This window comes from Echinops telfairi, unplaced genomic scaffold, assembly GCF_000313985.2.
Source record: "Echinops telfairi isolate 266 unplaced genomic scaffold, ASM31398v2 ScPeMD7_31;HRSCAF=116, whole genome shotgun sequence".
In the NCBI taxonomy this organism is placed as follows: Eukaryota; Metazoa; Chordata; class Mammalia; order Afrosoricida; family Tenrecidae; genus Echinops; species Echinops telfairi.
Window position 1 is genome coordinate 60582877 of NW_022103928.1, and position 19854 is coordinate 60602730.

The 19854-nt window shown below is 58.4% G+C and overlaps 1 protein-coding gene across 1 annotated transcript in view; it reads left to right on the forward strand.

The window, feature by feature from the left end:
• The window catches only part of MTMR14 (myotubularin related protein 14), a gene marked incomplete at its 5' end in the record, with an annotated part of 39325 nt that extends 19599 nt beyond the window's left edge, over positions 1-19726 (forward strand). The window contains 12 exons of the mRNA XM_045289842.1: positions 1974-2044; positions 2578-2652; positions 6529-6595; positions 7523-7608; positions 7853-7929; positions 8151-8187; positions 9279-9349; positions 9893-9951; positions 10066-10204; positions 10732-10911; positions 16509-16664; positions 19217-19726. Of these exons, the coding sequence (XP_045145777.1) occupies positions 1974-2044; positions 2578-2652; positions 6529-6595; positions 7523-7608; positions 7853-7929; positions 8151-8187; positions 9279-9349; positions 9893-9951; positions 10066-10204; positions 10732-10911; positions 16509-16664; positions 19217-19400 (1202 nt within the window). The remainder of the gene's footprint in view (positions 1-1973; positions 2045-2577; positions 2653-6528; positions 6596-7522; positions 7609-7852; positions 7930-8150; positions 8188-9278; positions 9350-9892; positions 9952-10065; positions 10205-10731; positions 10912-16508; positions 16665-19216) is intronic.
• Between the last annotated feature and the right edge of the window lie 128 nt (positions 19727-19854).

Consider the following 19854-nt stretch of genomic DNA (forward strand, 5'->3'; position numbering starts at 1 on the left):
TGAGATCTTTCGTGATCTCCCCCTCTCCGTCCCATTCTTCTCAGACGGTTGATGACACACAGCCATGTGTGTCTCCACTGCTTTGGACTAAAGAGAGCTGGATAACAATTAAAAAGATGGGGTGGGGTGGGGGCCACACCAGGTCAAAGGATGGAGAGAAGCATTTCTTACTTGATACACTTACCGGTCTTGTCCTTTCTTCCTTTCTCTGTTCTTTCAGTGCGTGTGTTCCTTATGTAGCAAGGAGAAGGGGCAGAGCTGCGGCTATTCAAAGCAGACCATGAAATCCACTGTGGTGTCATTGAAGGCCTCTCATTGGCGCTCCCTGGCGACTTTGAAGCCAGACAGGCAGTGATGCTGTCGTCTAGCTGCAGCAAGCTGACCTGGGCTTAGCCTGGCCCTCGGAAATGAGAAGTGCTCTATAGCACTTCCTGTTGGGCCCCAAAATAACCGGGCCGCGGCCTAGCGGCCCCTTCTCACAAGAGCTGCTGCCCACACGCCTTTTGTTCTCTCACCTCTCAGTTCTTTGGGCCAGGGACATCGGGTGTTTCCCAAGCTTCGGAGTCTGTGTATCATTCTGTCTTTTCTCATCAAAGCCACTTCTCCTTTGCAGGATGATGTGAGCTTAGCCTGGAGCCCCGGTGGTGATTTTAGCAGCGCCAGCTTGGGAAAACAGAGTACTTCACAGGTGCTCCAGAGATAATTGGTGCCTCTTCTAAACCTGGCTTTGAGCTCAGGGCCTCTGGCTGATCTTGGATGTTGGATCATGGATCTCCTCCCAAGAATAGGCTGAATCATTTTAGCTGGGACTTTTCCCCAGCCTCTCTATCAGCAGTGAGGCCTACGGGGTTTAGCAAGCGGGGTGGGGGGTAGGGGGTTGTGGGTGCATGCCTGTGTGTGTGTTTGTGTTCGAAGAGGCTCCTGGGCCCTTCCTTCCCTCCCCTCCAAACTTGCATCTTCACAGGAGCCTTTCCAAACGTCCCCGGTGTGGCCTCGCACTTGGCCCAGACTTGCCGGAGATGTGGCTCCATGTAAAATTTGTCGGCCTCTGGCCAGTTTGTTGCCTTCAGGGACCTCATAGATAGGCACATGTGGCCAAAGCCACGTGACTCAGTCTGTGCTGCCCCCATGCTCTCCGTGGGTCTCCCCTGGCCTGTGGCATGGACCCTCTGGTGGCCTGAACTACATAGTGTGTGGTCAGACTCTGCGAGCAGAAACCATGAGCCAAACAAGGTGCTTGCTCTCTGACCAGAGGTAGCAGGCTCTCAGCTGAAAACAGCCACGGGGCCCTGTGGCTATTGAGACACAGTGAGAGCAGTGGCTGCTGCCATTGGAGGGCTGCATGTGTCCACGCTCCAGGAGGTGCTGTGTGTCGGGTGACCCCCGTAAATAGCCATTTTCCATGAAGAAACCAAGGCCTGGCAATTAGCTGTTTGTTCACCATCTCTGAGCTGAGCAGAGGGCTGCCAGCGCCCCGTCTCTCCCCTGCCTCCCTCCCTCCCTGTGGCCCTGCTCCAGTCTACAGGTGGCTTTCCCAGCATTGGCCGGATGGGGTGGGGATGCCCGGGAGCACCTGTCACACTCCCGATGCTGGTCCTCCCCAGGGTGTTGTCATAGTCCGGTCCTTGTCCGGGGACAGAATCAAGGAAGAGTGAGCCCATATCTGTTGAGTGAGCAAGCACGCTGCTGGCTGTTGGCCCTGCAGGCACATGTGGGACAGGCACCTGCAAAAGGGTGGCAGTCACCTGACACAGCAGGTGAAGAGAGGAGCAGAGGCAGGCCGCACTCCGAGAGAGGGAAGCCTGGACCCTGGCTCCTGCCCGTGCCCAGCCTGTCCCATTTGTGTCAGTCATGGTTCTGGGGCACCAGCATGCAGAAATGGATGAGCTGAGCCGGTGGCCACCCAGCCCATCCACACCCAGCCCAGACCCTGGCTAAGAAGTAGGTGTCTTCACTCTCCCCTTCTTTTGCAGGCTGTGAATTTTTCAAGGAGTATAAGGATCGGGATTACATGGCCGAAGGGCTCATCTTTAACTGGAAGCAGGTATGAGCTTGTTTGTAAAGCAAGCCCAAGGGGAACAGCTGGGCGACTTTGGGGGGGGGGCACCCCGCCCTTCCCTTTGTCTCACGGAAGGAGTCCCATTGTTTCCTCCTCCCTCGTGCCTCCCTTGTTCTTCTTCCCCTTTGAGTCCCTTGCTCTTCTCTGAGTTTCTGGTGGGAGGCAGGGACTGACCTCCTGGCTATCTGTAAAGGCCCAGAGCTCTGCAGCTGCTTCCCCAGCAAGGGGCACCGACCACCGGAAACCTCTGGGGACAGGGCACAGTTGATTCTGCCCATTTCTGTAGCAGATTCACCTATTTGACCGACAAACTCCATTTAGCTGCGGTGCATGACCTCACCACTTTGACTTCTCACTGTCGACCCCCAGGGGTGGCACTGAGGTCTGGCCTCGAGAAGTCAAGAGCTTGGTGTGAGGCCTTCTGCCTTGTGGTCTCACAGTCCCGTAGTCCCAGTGAGGGCCCTCAACACTGCAGCCTCCTGTGGCCAGCATGCATTTCACCGTGTCTTCTGCCCCAGGACTACGTTGACGCCCCATTGAGCATCCCCGACTTCCTGGCCCGCTCTCTGAACATTGACTGGAGCCAGTATCAGGTGAGGGAGGGCCTGAATGGAGGCGGGCAGGGGGGCACTGAGGGGCCCCTTGTGCGGCTGCCTGGTGGTGGTGGCTGGCTTCTGCCTTCAGGCCCCCTTGGTTCTCGGCACTCAGGAACAGGAGGGAGGCTTACCTGCTGCCTTAGTTGTCTCCGATCCGCTCATGGCCCAGATACTTAAAGCTTCCTGACTGATTCATTCCAAGGTTTGCACCCACCAGGGGCTTCCTCTTGGAGCCCGTTTCTTGTGTCGGAGCTCCTGCCATGCTCTCTTTGTTCTCTCGTGCGCACTGCCGCCCTCAGCTGATTATAGCTCCCATTGTGCTTGTCCTGGCTGCAGCCCGCCGTCCTTTCTAGGGAGCCGTCTGTTCTCCGAGTTCCCTAGAGCTGCTTCAGAGAAGAGAAACCTGTTTTCTTGGAGTTCAGGCAGCTGGAAGTCCAAGGTCAGGGCATGGCTCGGGAGAGGGCCTTCTTTGTTTGTCTTGGCTGCTAGTAGCTGCCAGCTCACCTTGGGGTGCTTTGTTTGATGTGCTGTCTATAGAACCACGGTTCTGGATCAACCTTCTATTGGTTTTACCCCAACTGATGGATTAGATTACCCTCACAGGTGTGATAGTGGTTAGAATTCCAGCAGCCTTTCTTTTGGGGATGTGCAACTCCATTCATCACACCATCTCCTGATCATTCTGAACACACTGCCCAGGGGCTGCCGGTGGGCTCGCTTGCCACCTGCTCCAGTCAGAATGACGTGGCCTGGTCCTTCCACCATACCCATGTCCTGTCCCCTGCCTGGCTGCGACTGCTACCCTTCAGGGTCTGTCTCAGGTGTCCACATAAGGAAGATGTCCAGCAGGTAGGGTGCCTGCTTCTACATTCCTGTTAACCTCCTGGGCACCCCTTCCCAGGCTGTGATCACTGTGTTAAAGACCTGCTTGGGCTTCTCCAATGAAGAAGCTAGCACAGAGCTAAACTCATGAGAGACCAAGTCTGGCAACACCTAGAAGCACCCTCTCTCCTCTGTCCCCAGACCTGGATCACCCCGTCCTGCTCAGAGAGACAGGTAGCCTCTCAGAGAGACCCCCCCTCCTGCACTAGGAACCTGTACCCCACATCACTTGGCACTTTGCTTACCAAATAGCAGAGGGCTTCAGAAGGGGCGCGGGGGTCCAGCGCCTCGTCCCCAGGACTCTTTAGAGTGGGTGCGTTGGGATGATGGCAGGTCTCTGACACAGGTGTCTCCCTAGGCGAGGGCCCTAGAGAGAACAAGTCAGTTGTTCCCGTGGCCTGGAGAAGGGACGGGTTTAGTGGTGCCTGGCTCCTTGTCTGTGTCCCAGGCTGCACAAAACAGGACTGCTAGGCCCGTTGTTGGTTTGTTGTGCACAGAGCCGTCAAGTGCGCCGGGCCCAGCCTGGCCCTTCATCACCGTTCTGCCTCCTTTCCAAGGAACAATCTGGGTCTGAAAAACTACACTCCCGAAGCTGTCTGTCCCTGCAGCGGGGTGGGGTGGGGGTGGGGTGTCTGGTGGCAGAAGAGGACGAGTTCTGTTGGTCTGGCTGGCCTAGCCCAGCCCTCCAGCTCCATGACCGTGAGCAGATGGCTTGCCCCTCCCCTGTCTGGTGGCATGGAGACACTGTCTTAAGGTGGTGCATGGCTGGAGCGGGCTCACTGTGTGCAGGTGTCTCCAGACTGAAGCTCCAGACAGCTGTGAGTGGTGCAGTGATAATTAAAAGTAGGATGCCCGTTAGCTCAAGGGAATAAAGACGAATAAGATTCCAGTACAAGGGCAGGGGAGGGTGTTGGAGGTAGACTTTCTCCAGAGGGCTGTGCCTTCGGTGTTGGTCAGGCCTCCTGCCATTTTCTGCCTCTCCGGGGAAGGACTCTGCCCCCTGCCCCTCCAGCACCAGGGTCCCCGGGGGTGGCATACCTCTCAGGCTGCTCTGCACTATTAACCCTTTGAAGGTGACAGGGAAAGGGACTAGGGTGCTGCCCCCAGGGCCTGGCAGACAGCAAGCATGGTCACAGTCTGTCACCTGCCCAAGCCCCTCCCGCAGCGGCTGTTCCCCGTGGCTGGCCCACTTGTTCCGTACACAGCCCTAGCCGGCATGTTCCTGCCTCACGCGCGCCCTCCAGCCTTGCAAGTGCTGTACCCTCTGCCGGAGATACTTGTCCCACTGCCTCCAGGTCCCCCAGGCCCCATGCTCCTTCACGGACCAGAGTCCCCACACAGGCATCAGGGTCTGCGCTGTCTGCCCTCCCTGTGGGCTGTACCAGCGCTCCAGCCCTGCTGCCATCACCTGCTGTGTCCCTAGAGCCAGGTCCTCGGGAGACGAGGCCCACAGTGATAGCCCACAGGGGACCTGCAGGAGGGAGCAGTGTGGAGTCCACGTTTAGAATCCCATCGGGTGCTGGCTCTGGGCTGTGCCCTGTGGCCCATCCAGAGCGGACTGCTGCCCAGGGCCGGGGCGTCCGTGTATGGGACTGCTCCAAGAGCTCTGCCCTGGAGAGTGGTGCATGTGTGCGCTCGCACAGGCAACGACCTCTGCCCTTTTGGGCTTCAGGCCCAGCCAGGGGTTGGCAAGCCTTTGAGACAAAAGAGCCAGTCCTGTCCCTCACAACAATTTTTTTTTTCCCTCACAACAATTTAAAAATTACTCGGCAGCCATATTTTTACAAATCATGACATCACCGTTAGCTACATGACACCCTTTAAAGTGTTTGCATGCCCCTTTAGAGTCGCCTGTGGCCGGAGGCAGGGGCTGGAGGTGTGAACTCTCGGCCAGTGCCCACTGGCTGTGCACATAACTGGGGTGGACCTTTGAAAAAGGATGAGCTGCGGTGGGGCAGGGGGTTGGTCCAGACATGAAAACATGCGTAAAGGCCTGGTACTCTGCCTGTCCCCAGGGACTTCCTGTGTTCCCCCAGCTCCGCTCGCCTCAGGCCTGGGAGTGGATGTCCTGCTCTTCTCCCGCCACCCCCCTCACTCCGCCCTGCCTCTCTGCTTCCTCATGCTCTGTCTAGCTTCACCCCCCCACCCAAGAACCCCAGCTCGGTGGCGTCTCGGTGGTCATGTGTGTGACACGGGAGCCCGTGCTTGCAGAGAGCCCTCGTGCTTCTGCGGCACGGATGTGATTAGCGAGGCCCTGCAGCAGTGTCTCTGGAGCTGTCAGAAGTGGGTCAGAACTCCCTGGGGACTGCGGGAGGGTCAGGTAAATGAGCTGGTTTTAAATTCCTGGGAAAACCATCCCGATTACAAGTACCACGGCTGCCCGCCCCCCGAGAATCGCCCTCCGTGCAGACGGAGCAGCACTCGTGAGGAGAGCCAGTGCCAGCCGGCCTGGGAGACTGCTGCCGAACGGGGTCAGGCCCCCTCCGCGGAATCCCAGGGCTGCTGCTCAGAGGCCGGCCTGGGCTGGAACAGAGGTTCCAGCTGCTGTCTTTCCCCTTTCCCTGAGGCTCCCTCTCCTACCGCGAGCGTCTTGTTTCCGTTGCCCAGCACACAGCGTTGTCAGTCATGGAGAGCGCGCAGTGCGGAGCGTGGGAAAGCGAGGGAAAGGCATTGGATGAGGAGGTGGCTGTGTGAGCCGTCTCTGCGTGGTGGTGAACGTAGGAGCAATGACTTTCCACTTCGCTTTTCAGAAGCCAGCTCCGGCTCAGGGCTTGTTCTCTGACTTTACCTGAGTCCCAAGACAGCAGCATGGGGGCTTGCTACTTCATGTGGGGGGGGGGGGCTGCCCATCAGTAAGCATGAGGGGCAGTGGGAGAGCGTCCAGCCTGTGACTGGGAGCCCCAAGTTCTGTTTTATTCTGGATGATGCAATGCCCCCAACTCGTATTGCATGCGACATCTCTCCCTGAAGCCCCTTTCCTTTCCTGCGTAGAGTTGGGACCTGGTGCAACAGACACAGAACTACCTGAAGCTGCTGCTCTCCATCGTGAACAGTGACGGTGAGCCACGCCCTCTGCCCTCCCCAGGCAGACTGACGGAGACCACGAGCTGCCTTTCTGCATCTCCTCCCAGGAAGGGGCTGTCCACGCGCATCGCGCTCTGCTGTGCGGCGCAGAGCTTCAGTTCCTTCAGGACCCCAGGGGGTGAAATCCAGAACTCATTGCCCTCCAGCTGCACAGACCCTGAGTGTCAGCGTGGTGGGAGGACCGGGACAGGCCGAGGTGTCTGGAGCTGACTGGCTCTGAGGCACACCTGGAGGCGCACTTGCTTGGACTTGGAGATTCATTGGCTAGTGTGACCAGGGTGTCCTGAGACAGATCTCGGGGCCTAACGAATATCAGGAAGCTCTCTCCACTTCTCACCGCTGCCGTGTGGTGGTCAGCTTCGTGGCCAGCGTCCCTTCCACATGTGTCCCCGACCCTTGGCGCTCCCCCAGAGGTGATACTTTTGCCCCAGGAGCATTCTTTGAACCCATCACTTGGACAGGAGAGCAGAGACCACTCCTCCCCCAAAGCTAGCAGTCCTTCCTGGGGCAGTTGGCCCAGCGGGGAGCTGCTGGCAATGGGATCTGTTGGCTCCCTGCTGGCCAGGGAGATCAATCCCTGCAGTTCACAGGCAGCACTGTGAAGGCCACGCCACTCCCAAACTCTTGCCGTGCCCTTTTGAGACATATCGGGCCAAGAGATGCAGGCAGCCCATTCAGTGACCTGGGCAGAGCAGACAGTCCAAGCTGAACTGCTGCCAGAGGTGCACGAAACCTGTAGCCAGTAGAGAGATGTCGTGTTATAGACCAAAGACTGATGCCTCTCACCCTCTGCACTCTGTACTAGATTGTAAAGGAATCTGGGGGCGAGCAGGACTGGGGTAGACTGACTTCCCTGTGCCACCATCTCAGCCGGCCTCCGTTCTGCGTTGCCCCTACGTAGATGACTTCGGACTGCTGGTGCACTGTATCTCAGGCTGGGACCGGACCCCCCTCTTCATCTCTCTCCTCCGCCTTTCTTTGTGGGCTGTGAGTATGGGACAGGGGTGGGGGGGTTGGGAGGGCACTGGGAATTCAGAGGCCTCCACCCCATTGGAGCACTCAGCTTGTTCCAGGGGCTGGTCCTCGCCTCCCTCCTCTGTGGCTGTACCCTGGGTGGGTCCTGGACTGTTACTGGGTCTGTGGCCCAGCTTCTGCGGTGAGGCGAGGGCAGGGGACTCTTGCTTACTCCGTGGGAAAGGCAGCATTCACGTCTGGTCCCTGTTTTCTCCAGGATGGGCTGATCCACACGTCCCTGAAGCCTGCTGAGATCCTCTACTTGACTGTGGCCTATGACTGGTTCCTCTTTGGGTACGCTGAGAGCGACACAGCTGTGGGGTGGGCATGGAGGGTGGAGCCAATGTTCTGTGGACTGGGTTTCTGCATGCAACCCCGGTTTGGAGGTGTGGCCAAGCCCACGGCCCTGGGAGGACTGAAGGTGCGGCTCAAGCCCCACCTGAAGTTCAGGTGCCAAGAACCCTGGTCCCATGCTGGCCCTCTTGGCTTGGTTTGACTCCATTTCCTCCTTTCAGACACATGTTGGTAGATCGGCTCAGCAAAGGCGAGGAGGTAAGTCCTGATCTGGGTCTTTAGTTGCTCACAGCTCAGGCACTGCGTGCCTTGGGCTCGGAGCGTGGTGGGAATGGGATGCTCAGTGAGAGCTGGAGCAGAGTGGGGGTGGACAGGGCAGCACTCCTGGCACATGCCCCGTGTCACTTCTCTCCATCCTCCCTACGGTGGCCCTGTTACATTGTGCTCAACTTGGGGACCATTTGACAAGTCCTTCTCCACGTCCTCATCCTGACCTCCAGCACATGGAAGCTCCTCTGCCCTCTCCTTCCCACCACACCTGCTCTAGGCTGTCTACAGTCAGCCAGGCCCGTGAGCAAAGCCTCCTCCTTGTCCTCACTGCCCACCACGCCAGCCTTTTGATGTCCTTTGCGCCCTTTTGACTGGGCGCTGGCCGAGGCTCACACTGACCTGAATCCCAGCTGTCCTGTCACCTGGCTGACTGTGGGCACCACGGGCCCAGTTTGAGGCTTCTTTCAAGCCCAGGCCTCGTTCCTGCAGCCTCTTCTTCACCTGGCCCTGAGGCCGCCTACCGACCTCTTGATCCTCCCTCTTGGCTGCCCCTTGCCTCCCTCTCCCAGGGCTGCAGAGCTCATGAGGTTGTTCCAGGGGACTCTGCGTGGGAATCCTGCTTCTGATCCTCCGTTCTACCCGCCTCCACCAATGAGACCCTTTGCTCTGCCCTCATGCTCCTGCTGTGCCCATTAATCTCCCTGCCTCCCTAAGGCTCTCAGCTGCCCTTTCCTGTTCACCCAGGAGTCCAGTCTTCTCAGAAGGGAGTAAGAGGAGAAGCTATTGTCTCCTTCATCCTTTGCACAATGTGAAAATGTCTGAGTCATGAAAAATCTCACGTCTTGAAAAAACATGACCCATGGGACTCTGGTGTCTTAACCTCTCCTGTTTCCAGTAAGGAAATGGTCCTTTCCTTTCCACGTGCATCCCTGGGTCCCGAAGCTTCTCAGCTCCCAGGCTGTTTCTAGACCCGCTTCTCCTGTCAGGCCCAGAGCCGGGCTGCCATCTGCTGCCCCCACCCGCCATCTCCCTGGGGAGGCCATCTTCTCATCGCCTGCTCCTGTTGGTCTCTCTCTTAGATTTTCTTCTTCTGCTTCAATTTTTTGAAGCATATCACCTCCGAGGAGTTCTGTGCTCTGAAGACACACAGGTAAAATGGGGCCCTGCTGTGCCCTGGGCAGGGTTGCTCTCCATCCTGCTCTGCCCTGTTCCCTGTGTGCCCGGCAGCTGGTACTCAGCTTGCTAGCTGCCGCCTGAGGCCGAAAAAAGGCCAGGGAGAGATGCTGGGGTCAGCTGGAGCCAGGCTAGCAGGAGGCTTGGGCCTGAGCCTGGACTAGTGATGCCCTGTAATGAGAAGAGCAAGGCAGGGCAGGGACAGGAAGATCCCCAGCTCCCACCCGCTTGGCCCCTGCAGAGCTGTCAGGTCTCGGCCTGCCTTCCCTGGCTTTCTGCAGAAGGCACCTCGTGCAGCCCACCCTGCCAGAGCAGAAGTCGTCCAGCCTTAGACAAACCCTTCCAAGGTGGTGTCTTTCTTGAGGCCCCTGCAAGCTCCCAGACTTGCCTCTCAGGCCCAGGCTACGGGGTGGTGTGCTTTGTTGACCTTGGGCATACATTGATCCAAACTGGCAGTGGGGCAGGCGTGGACCAGACGGGCGTCACAGGAGAATTCACGGCCCTGGTTGTCTGCTTCCAGGAGGAAGAGTTTGCCAGCCAGGGATGCAGTGCTCACCCTGGAGGATATCTACATGCTGAGTGAGTCCTTCCCCTGCACAGCTCTTCCACATAGGAATTGCGCCTTCTAGAAGTTGTTCTTGCCAGCTGCGTGGTGGGGACCCATGTGCTGACAATGGCATTGGCTTCTTGCAGGGCGGAGGGACCGGGGCAGCACCACCAGCCTTGGCAGCGACTTCTCCCTGATCATGGAGAGCTCCCCAGGAGCAGCTGGGAGCTTTACCTACGAGGCCGTGGAGCTGCTTCCAGCCGGAGCCCAGACTCAGGCAGCTTGGTGAGGCGCCAGGCTTGCTCACAGCTGTGGCCAGAGCATCAGCTTCAGGGTGCAGCGGGAGCCCCTGGAACAAAGGGAGACGTCTGACAGCAGGCCTAAGAGCCCAGCTCTTTGCCCTGCCGACTCTGCGGGGGCCCCTGAGACCCACCATCTGCTTAGGGCTTCCTGTGGCAGGAGGGAAGAGCTTGCTGGGCCAGCCAACCGTAGGGGCGGGCAGACCAGACAAGGCAGCTGGTGCCTGTGGAGTGGGTGATGTGGTGTCCAAGGGTCCACTCCTTTGAGAACTCTCCAGAAAGATGCCTTTAGATTCTTTGTAGCATCTGAGGGCGGGGCATCGTGTGCACTCCGCACCCAGGGGTGCAGTGTAAGAGGGACACGAGTCCCACCATGAAGACCCCATCCCTGCTTCAAGACCTGAGCCCAGGGAGCAGACTGTGTGCCAAGCACATGCCCACCTCTGTGTGGCCCCTTTGCAGTGAGGGGCGGTGGGGCAGCTGGAAGCCTGACCTCTGCTCTCCCCACCGCAGGAGGAAGAGTCACTCATCCTCGCCACAGAGCGTGCTCTGGAGCCGGCCACAGCCTGCGGAAGACCGCCTGCCTTCGCACCCGGGGCTGGGGGAGGCCAAGTCCTCCAGCTCCTCCTCCTCCAACCACTCTGACCACCTTTTCAGGCTGGGTAGCAGTCCCCTGGAGGTCCCTAAGCCCAGGTGAGGAGCTTCTGCGCCGAGCCTGCTGGTGGAGGTGGTGAGGTCTCCCCCTTACGGGGCTGGAGGCGACTGAGCTACCTGTGCTAATGCTTAGGATCCGGTGCCTTGGTGTGTGGCCTGGTGGGTGGTGGGACCCAGGAGGCTAGAGTAGCATGTGGACTCAGGCCAGGGGGTCGGTGTAACATGGAGACACCTTCCCTGCTGCCAGGGCCAGGGGTGCAGGGAGCAGGCCGTATGGAGTGCATGTACAGAGCTTGGGGAGATGCCCAGGCCAGCCCATGGCACAGAGCAGGGGCCGGTTGGTAGAGCAGTTTGAGATTCCTGCTTCCTGGGTCTGCCAGGTGGGGAGTCCAGGAGATACCATGGTGTGATGGTGTGGAGGAGCCTCGGTCTCTCTGGCCCTTCATCCTGATAGCAGGGATGCCTCTCGGGGCTCTTATGCCCTGTCTGGTGCCAGGGCTGGTGTGCCGCGGGCAAGGAGCCAGCTGTGCTTCCTGCAGCGTCTTGCTTTTCTAGCTTCTTGGGAACGTCTGTCCAGAAGTGAGCACAAAGCAACGGGAGGTCCACGGTACATCCAGGGAGCACGGGGCGTTTAACCGGAAGAGCATGCACTTGGGGTCCTTCCCAAATCCAAGCCATGTCACAGCGATCATGTGGCTGCAGGTGCTGTTTCTTTTTTGGTAACAGTCTTAGCTGCCTCTTACGGAAGATCTTTGGAAACTTCTGGAGCCGCCTTCTCCTGGCCGTCCTCTGGTTTTTCTCTGTGGGTCTCTAGAGACAGGCAGTGGAGGACCCAAGGTCCTCCCCATAGACAGGAAAACTGAGGCAGGGAAGAGCTCCTGACTGCATTGGCCCAAGTCTGTTAAATGAGACCCCGGCTCTGCTGGAGACTCTTTCCTAGGGACTTGGCTGAGGAGGGGATGATAAAGGCAGACAGACCCACTTGACCTGTTGCTGCCCTCTGCGCAGGGCTGACATGGGGCCTCCTGGGGGGCCTGACCTTTCCCCGCTGGATCACTGGGGCCGAAGCCAAAATGTTCCCCTAAACTCCCCCACCTGAACTCTTATGCCAAGGCCATGCCCACCCCCTTCCCTGCCCTCCCAGCTTTTGACCGCCCCCTTTCTGCTGCCCAAAGACCCTGCTTCCCAGTCTGGGGCTGGTTTCAATGAGAGAGCTGCCCTAACCTATCTCCCTGAGCCTCCCCGGTGTCTCTGCCTGTGGTGGGTTGGTCCAGGATGATCCCCCAGCCTGGTGGACTTGGGGGTGTGCTAGGGCCTGGCCAAGCCTAGCACAGCCAGACCCAAGGGAGCGTGAGCTTTGCTGATGTGAGCTTGCACCCTGCCTGCACCCTTCGGGGGATGTCCCTCTGGATCTGAGCGGGGATCACAGCCAAGCTTCCTGAGAATGGCATGCTGGTTTGCAGAAGGCTTTGCAGGACTATTCCGATTTGGAGCATTCTAATTATGTATTCCCATTAACATTAAAATTAATTTGGTTTCTTTTATCTTAAAGTGCCTGAGGGATCCTGCCCTTAGTTTCCCTGCTTTTCTTAGCCAATCAGCTCTTAAAGGCTGCAGGCTGCAGGGGAGTCTTGGGGGACAAAGGGGTGAGAATGCCCTTGGTATAGCTATGTCTCATCATGCGAATCATCGGGGTTTATATGCTCCAGATTCCTTCCACAAGCACCTCTCATTTCAAAGCAAGGCTCACTGTGACAGGAATTGGCACAGCTTTGTTCTCAGTAGTGGGTGTAGCTCGGGAGGGAGTTGTCCTGACTTACCCGTCCTCTCCTTGGGCAGACCTGTGCTCTTCTGCAGTGTTAGCCGACTGCCGCAGCTTCTGACAGCTGCGTGGCTGGGCTGTTGTTAAAAGGTCGCCAGTCACAGGCCGGTGCTCTGGGGAACCCGCCTCCCCAGAACCGCTGGTATTGGCCTCAGTGTCAGCTCTGCATTTGGCCATCTGTTGGGGGTGGGGGTGGGGGGCCGAGCTGAGTCCGGCTTGATGTCAGGCTGTGTGAAGAACAGAGACTGTGTGGCTGAGAAGCTTGCATGGCAACATAGGCACCAGGCTCTGCTGTCCCTGTCACTGGACCCTGCTGCCACCTCCCCGTCAGGCGTCCTGTCCCTGGCCACCTGTGCCCTGCCACAGAGAACCAGACTTGCTTTCTGCGACACGTGGCATTCTGGCCCCACCTTCCGTGGGCCCCACACCAGGACTGAGCAATGAGAAGTCGGTAGGCACCCAGGGTACTGCTCAGGCTGCCGCAGGAATCCCACAGACCCTGGCTGAGTCTCTGACACTGCTGCCCCCTGCCCCCTGCCCCCAACCCCTCCTCTCCTGACGGATGGTCAAGGCCAGGCTGCAGGGAAAGGATTCTTTTCAGAGGAGGTGCAAAGCCTGCTCGGACTCTAGGGAGCCAGGTGCCCTTGTTGAGCACACAGGCTTCCCTAGGGCAGGTTTCTGGCAGGAGTCACGTGGGCAGAGAGGCCTGGGGGGATCACGGGTTGCAGGAGAAGTCTGAATTCGGGGACTTCCCACCTAGTAACACCTGAGGTTCTGGGTCTTATGTCTGAGTCATTTTCCGTGTGACTCTAGGTGAGGGGCTTGATGTCTCCTGGCGTCTGTTTCTTGCTCTTCGTCAGCAAATGCTGAGGTTGGTTCCCAAGGCCCCTCCCTCCCAGCCTTCACTGTGAGTCCAGGTGCTTTCTGGGAGAAACGAGAGATTTCAGCGAAGAGAGAGAGCTGCCGGCCCGAATGGAAAAGTCCGGTGGGAAGGTGGCCTTCCCAGTTGAGCACAGGCTGACCTCGGCTTCGGCTCCCTGGGGTTCTTCCTCCTTTCCTCTCATCAGAGCAGCTCAGAAACAGGCAGTCCCACCGCGCCGATTCTGACTCACAGGGCCTCACGGGACGGGAAAACCACCTGTGGGTTTCCAAGACGGGAACTTTCTGGGAGTGGAAAGCCTCATCTTCGTTCCGCAGAGCAGCTGGTGGTTTTGAACTGCCAGCCTCATGAGCAGCCCACCTTGTAAGCCTTGCAGCTCCGAGTAGCAGCTGCTCTAGAAGTCACAAAATGGTTACCGGCAGCAACTCCCAGGACATGCTGCTTTCTGCCACAAATCACACGGGGCCTCCTCTGCAACCAGAGAGAGCCGAAACTCCGAGGGCCCCCTTCGTGAGGAGGGAGAGCCCATGTGTGGCCGGGCTGCTCATTCGCTCCTGGGTGTGCGAGCACGATGTGGGAAGGTGTTCTCCCCTTTGAGCTCCATTTGCTTGTCCTGTGTCTCACATGGGGAGGCGAGCCGGATGCCCGCCCTGGCTGCTGTTTCACTGAGGTCCTGGAGCACAGGGCCTGGCACATAGCCAGCCCTCATCTTTTCCTCGGGGCTCATCAGTGACATGCCTGCAGGCTCCCAGCCAGGTGTGCCTTGGGCACACGACCCTTACACAGGGGTCGCCTAAGACCATCGGAAAACACATAAATATTTCATAATATGTAATTACATAATGTTTTGTGATTAATCACTATGCTGTAATTATGTTCAATTTGTAACAATGCAAATACATCCCGCATATCAGATATTTACATGACGATTCATAACTAGCAAAGTGACAGTGAGGAAGTAGCAACGAAAATAACGTTATGGTTGGGGATCACCACCACATGAGGAGCTGTATTGAAGGGAGGCGGCCTAAGGAAGGTTGAGAACCACTGGCTTACAGGAACCGGTGTGTGCCCCTCCAGTGTGCTCCAGGCGGCCTGCTGACTGCTGGAACCGCCGCTCTGTGAGCTGAGACAGTGTCCCACTGCCTTCTTCCCCAGTGCTGAGTTGGCGCTCCAGTCTACGCTCAGGCCGGTTCTTCATTTCGAGGACGGGCCGTATTGGTCGGGACTGAGCCGTGGTGCAGCATAGTCCTCTCCCTGCTGCTCTGTGCACTGTGAGGACGCCGGGAGGAGAGAAGGTGATCTTGTGAGCCAAGCCGGGCAGGGTTTTAATGAAGGGTTCCAACGGCCTTAACTTGAAGACCCTGTGCTCGGTCCTGAGGACCACCGGGTCCACAGAGATGGCTGAGCCCGGGAACCAGCACCCTGCTGCCTCATCTGGCCAATAGCCAGCCGCCGGCTACTCTGGGCAGAGTTCTCAACTGGGGGTGCTGCTTACCGACAACCCCAGAAACTGGGGGAAGAAGAGGAGAGGCTGGGGACCAGGAGCCCTGCAGGGAACCTGTCTGTGGCCACATTGCATTTGTTCGCCTCTTCCCTCCCCGCACCCCCCTCGTGGGTTGGGGCCAAGAAATGCCCTGTTGTCCCAGCCCTTCCTGCCACTGCTGCTCAGCGTCTTCCCCGGCACTCGGCACTCTGGTTCTTTGCAGATGTGCCCACAAACTGCCACAGCTGGAACAGAAAGCTCCCTTCAGACTTGGACAGTGGATGGACCCGGTGGAGCTAGGCTCCTCAGAGAAGGGTTGAGCTGGCTGACGTCCGCACGTGACCTGGAGGAAGCTCAGACATGCCTGTGCCCTGTCACTCTCCTGTGCAGAAAGGGGCTCCTGCAGGATAGCGGGGCATGCCCCGTTCTCATCCCACGTGAGCTGGGCTGATGAGTGTGGCAAGTTGGCCCTTGCAGGGTTCCCTCGTCTCTGGATGCTTTGTTTCAAGACAGTGCAGCATTGCTCGGTCAGACGTGGCGACTGGAGCCAAGAGCATGTGCCCCACCCTCTCTGGGCTGTTATTGCCTTATCTCGAAGCTGGGGCTGGCTAGGAAGTCCTGAGTCCCTTCAGGGCACAGCTGCTTAAAATAAGGGTGGCATGATGGCTGAGCCGGCCTGTGGTCTCAGACTTGAAGTCCTTGACCCCCAGCCAGCAGGTGGGGCCAAGGTCACTAGATGTCTTCCTGCACCACCAGCACTGCTCCTGCGAGCCATCACTTCAAAGATGGCGTGCCCCAGGGCCTGGGGTAGCGCTGGAAGGGCCTTGTTTGATGTCTCCCACATCCATCGTCTCCTCTCAGAGACAGCTGCAGGGAGGAGGGAGGTTGGCTGTATCACAGAGAATGTGGCAGCTGTGGGTTTTGGCATCACCCCCCTCCACCTGCCCCAATCTGAGGTCTGATGAAGCCGTCAGTCAGCTGCCTGATTCATCCCTCCCTCTGGACATAGCCTAGTGAGTCTGCTGGGCTGGTGCTCGTGCATACAAACTACGGCTCTGAGAAGGGGGCCTTGGGCTCTCCCATGTAGGTCACCACTGTCTACAGTGCCTCAGTGACCCCAGCCTTCCCGTGCTGTATGTCACCCCTGCTCTGCCCCGCAGCAGGGCAGGCACGCCCTGACCCCAGGCTTTGGTTGCTGGATCACCACTTGTCACCAAGCTTTGCGTTTACTTACCCTTTTGCTCCCAGAAGTCTTTGCATGAAGCCTTGTCCCCTCCGCTGAAGCTGCCTCACAACCTGCTACTCTGTGGGTCACAACACACCCAGCTTTGGGGCACTTCTGGAGCCAGTGGCTGACTGCACGTTCTACGGACAGAAGCTTGCGGCAGTGGCCCCGCCAGGCCGATGACTGACTGTGCACGTCTCGCTCTCTCTCCTCTCTGCCCCAGATCAGTGGACCATCCCCTGCCCGGATCCTCTCTCTCCACAGACTTTGGCAGCTGGCAGATGGTAACAGGCTGTGGCAGTATTCAGGAACGGGCTGCCCTGCACACAGATTCCTCTCTCCCTTTCAGCCTCCTGGATGAGCTCCCTAACAGTTGTCTGTAAGTGTCTTGCTCGAGCAGGCAGGATGGTTTCCCCGCCATGCCCAGTCGGTGAGCCAGAGGAACCCCTGGGATCGTCTTTAACCGCCAACCAGCACCATCCCCGAGGGCGTGCTCGAGGGTAGCTGGGAGAGGATGTCTGCTCTTTTAAGAACCATCTGATGGGAATTCACCCTGACAATGGCTACTTGCAAGACAAGCCATGGGGTACAGGGCCGGAGCGGTGAAGGATGGTGGCTCGATCAGGAAGCGACGGCTGTTTTCTCAGCACCAGCAGCAGTGAGTTTTCTCTCTGGAGTGCTGAGGAGGAGGAAAGCAGGCTGGCCTGGTGCCTGCCCATCCGGATGTCTCCGCCTAGGGAGGAGGCCCACTCACCGGGGCCGCTGAAACCCACGCACGCACAGTGTCCGGGGGCGTCCCTGCGGGAAAGCTGGCCAGGCTGTAGCTAGAAAAGGTTCTATTTCAGTCCAAGCACTGCTTGCCGTGGAAAGCCTTTGCAAGCAGAGCGTGGGGTAGCAATGAAGGTAGGGAGATGCAGGATGGGGTCCCCGGCTGAGCCCCAGGGCTGTGCTGCTCCAAGCAGGACCGGCTCCTTGCTGTTCCTCTCCCTCTTGGTGTGCAGTCTCCCCAGGCCAGAAAACCCTCTCCTCAAGGCTTCAGTGCCAGACTCCAGCTCTTAGCACCAACAGCCCCCCCTCCCCCAACAAAACACACACACATACACACACACACACACACGGTGTGGCTGCCTCTGTGCAGGCCGCCTGCTCTGCCCCCCACAGGTGCCAGGCAGGGAGCACCTCCGGTGGCCTGGGGAGCAAGGCTGCTGTTCAGATGTGGCTGCCAAGGGCCCCTCAGCAAGCCTCCCTCGCGCCACCTCCTACCACAGGTTGTAGGGCTTGAGTGCTGAGTGAGGAGTCATCCTCCCTCACCAAAGCCTTGGAGTTGGGAAGGAAGGCCCTGCCGCCCGCCGCAAACTGGCCCAGCCCAGTGTTGGGGTTTCAGGATGGGCCGAGGGCCGCAGCAGCCACCAGGGTTTGGCATAGCCACCCCCCAGTGGCCACAAATAAGGCATCTTTAGTATTTGAAGTATGAAAAGAAAGATTGCCCACACCTTTTTAAAGATAGGGGCTTCTTGTTCAGACAGACAGCCTTGAGCACTGTGTCTAGAGGAAACACCCCGAGCAGGAGCCCCCCTCACCTGGAATTAGCCCCTGAAAGAGGCCACTCCAACCCCCGCCCCGCCATGTAGGGGCTAGAACACGAGTGATCCCATTGCTTCCCAAGACTGGGGGAGAGGGCGAGCTCAGGGTCGAGTCTTGGCAAGATGATGCTGTGTTTAGGCTCCATACATGGGCTTTCTTATCAGAGAAACAGGGTCCACACCTCACTCCTCTGTTGGCCGGCTGTCTCTCGGAGCACCGTCTGGACTTCACACAGCCACCTGCTCAGCTCGTGCCGGGGAACAGCACTTGGAGTGGTTCTAGCCAGTGTCTGCTCTCTGCCCACCCTGGAAGCACTGCCTCTTCTGTGTCACATCTCCTCTTTGGGCTCCGGCTTTCTTATCTAAACGGGGTCACCTCTTCCCCTCTGTCTCCGTGATCTGGAGTGTGGAGAGCACGCCCACACGGGTGCCTGGGTACAGCCCTGTGCGTGCAAGCACGGACTTCAGTCTCTCCCCTTTACTCCGAGGCTGGCTGACCTCTGGCCATGCGACCACTCCGGACTCCAGGAGATGTGGGGCAGCTCATGGTGTGGCAGAAACCAGTGCCCACTCTGTCCTCAGTGTCACATGCAGAGCTACTCGGATTTACTGTGGCCCAGACCTGCAGCTGCACTGGGTCCCCCCCCTCTTTCTCTCTGGGTCCTCTCGCTCTCTCTTTGGGTCTGTTTCTCTCTCTCTGTACACACACACACACACACACACACACATACCACCCCCCACCACCACTTCACTGGAGCCTGGTCTGCCCTCGCAGACTCAGCCAGGGCTAGGGCTTCCATTAAGCATCCAGTGAGGCATGTTTGCCCTGTGAATTGAGTGCGTTACTGCTCCCAGCAAGTTCCTCAGAAGGGGTTACCCAGGGCGCATGGCCGCCGGAGAGCATGTGATCTCTTCTACATATATGAGGTGCTGGGTTTTGTTCCCAGGCCATAATCTTTTATGTGTGTGTGTGTATACACACACCTACCGCCCACCTGGGACCATGAGGTGCAGCTAGAGCCACAGGGTGGACGCTGATCTGTGGCTTCTGCCGGGCGCTACCTCCCAGGATGGCTGAGATCTGGTACCTGGTCTTGGGTGTCTCTCACTGCTACAGGGCCCCCTCCTTGCTGTTAGCTGTGAGGCATGAACAGGCTCCTTTTGCTCATAACCTTTCCCCCCCAAATCATTGCAGCTATTTTTCCAACAGAGCTGGAACTTTATCCAATTGAAGCTGTTGCTCCTCTGTGGGAATGGAGAGGGGAGGGGAAGGGGTGCCTACTCAGGTGAGGGTATTGGGTTCTGTTCCAAGTCCTTAATGCAAGCTCCTCTCCCTCCTTCCCCACAGGCCGGCCACCCTGAGTGGTCGGGAGACACGGCTGCAGGAGGTGCGATCCACCTTCCTGGCCGCCTACAGCAGCACGGTGGGCCTTCGCACTGCTGCCCCCAGCCCTTCCGGGGCCATTGGGGGCCTGTTGGAGCAGTTTGCCCGTGGAGTCGGGCTCCGGAGCATCAACAGCAGCACCCTGTGAAACCTTGACCCACAGTCACGTCCTGCCTCAGCCCGGCTGAGCCCTGCCCAGAGGGGTCAAAGCCATGCCCGGACAAGGGAGACTGATTCTCCAGTGCCACAGCAGCCCCCAGCCAGATCGGGGTGGGGAACAGGGTTCCAGTTCTCTGCATCCTGACTGGCGGCCACACCTGTCTCCCGCCCTGCCCCATCTTTGCTGGGAGGGGGTTCCCTAGGCCTGTGCAGAGGCCTGCCATCACAGAAGACACCCACTCAGTCTCATTTCCCAGGGAGGAGGCCGTGTGACACCGATCACAAAAGATCACAAAATAAAACTTTTTAAGCAGCTACCTGCCTCTCTCTCGGCAGGGCTCTGAGATGTTCAGTGCCCTCCCTGGGCTGGAGGAGGGGTCCTCATCTCCTGGCAACCTGTTCATCTGTGGGGGAATGCAGTGGGGTTTCCCGGCACAGATTTT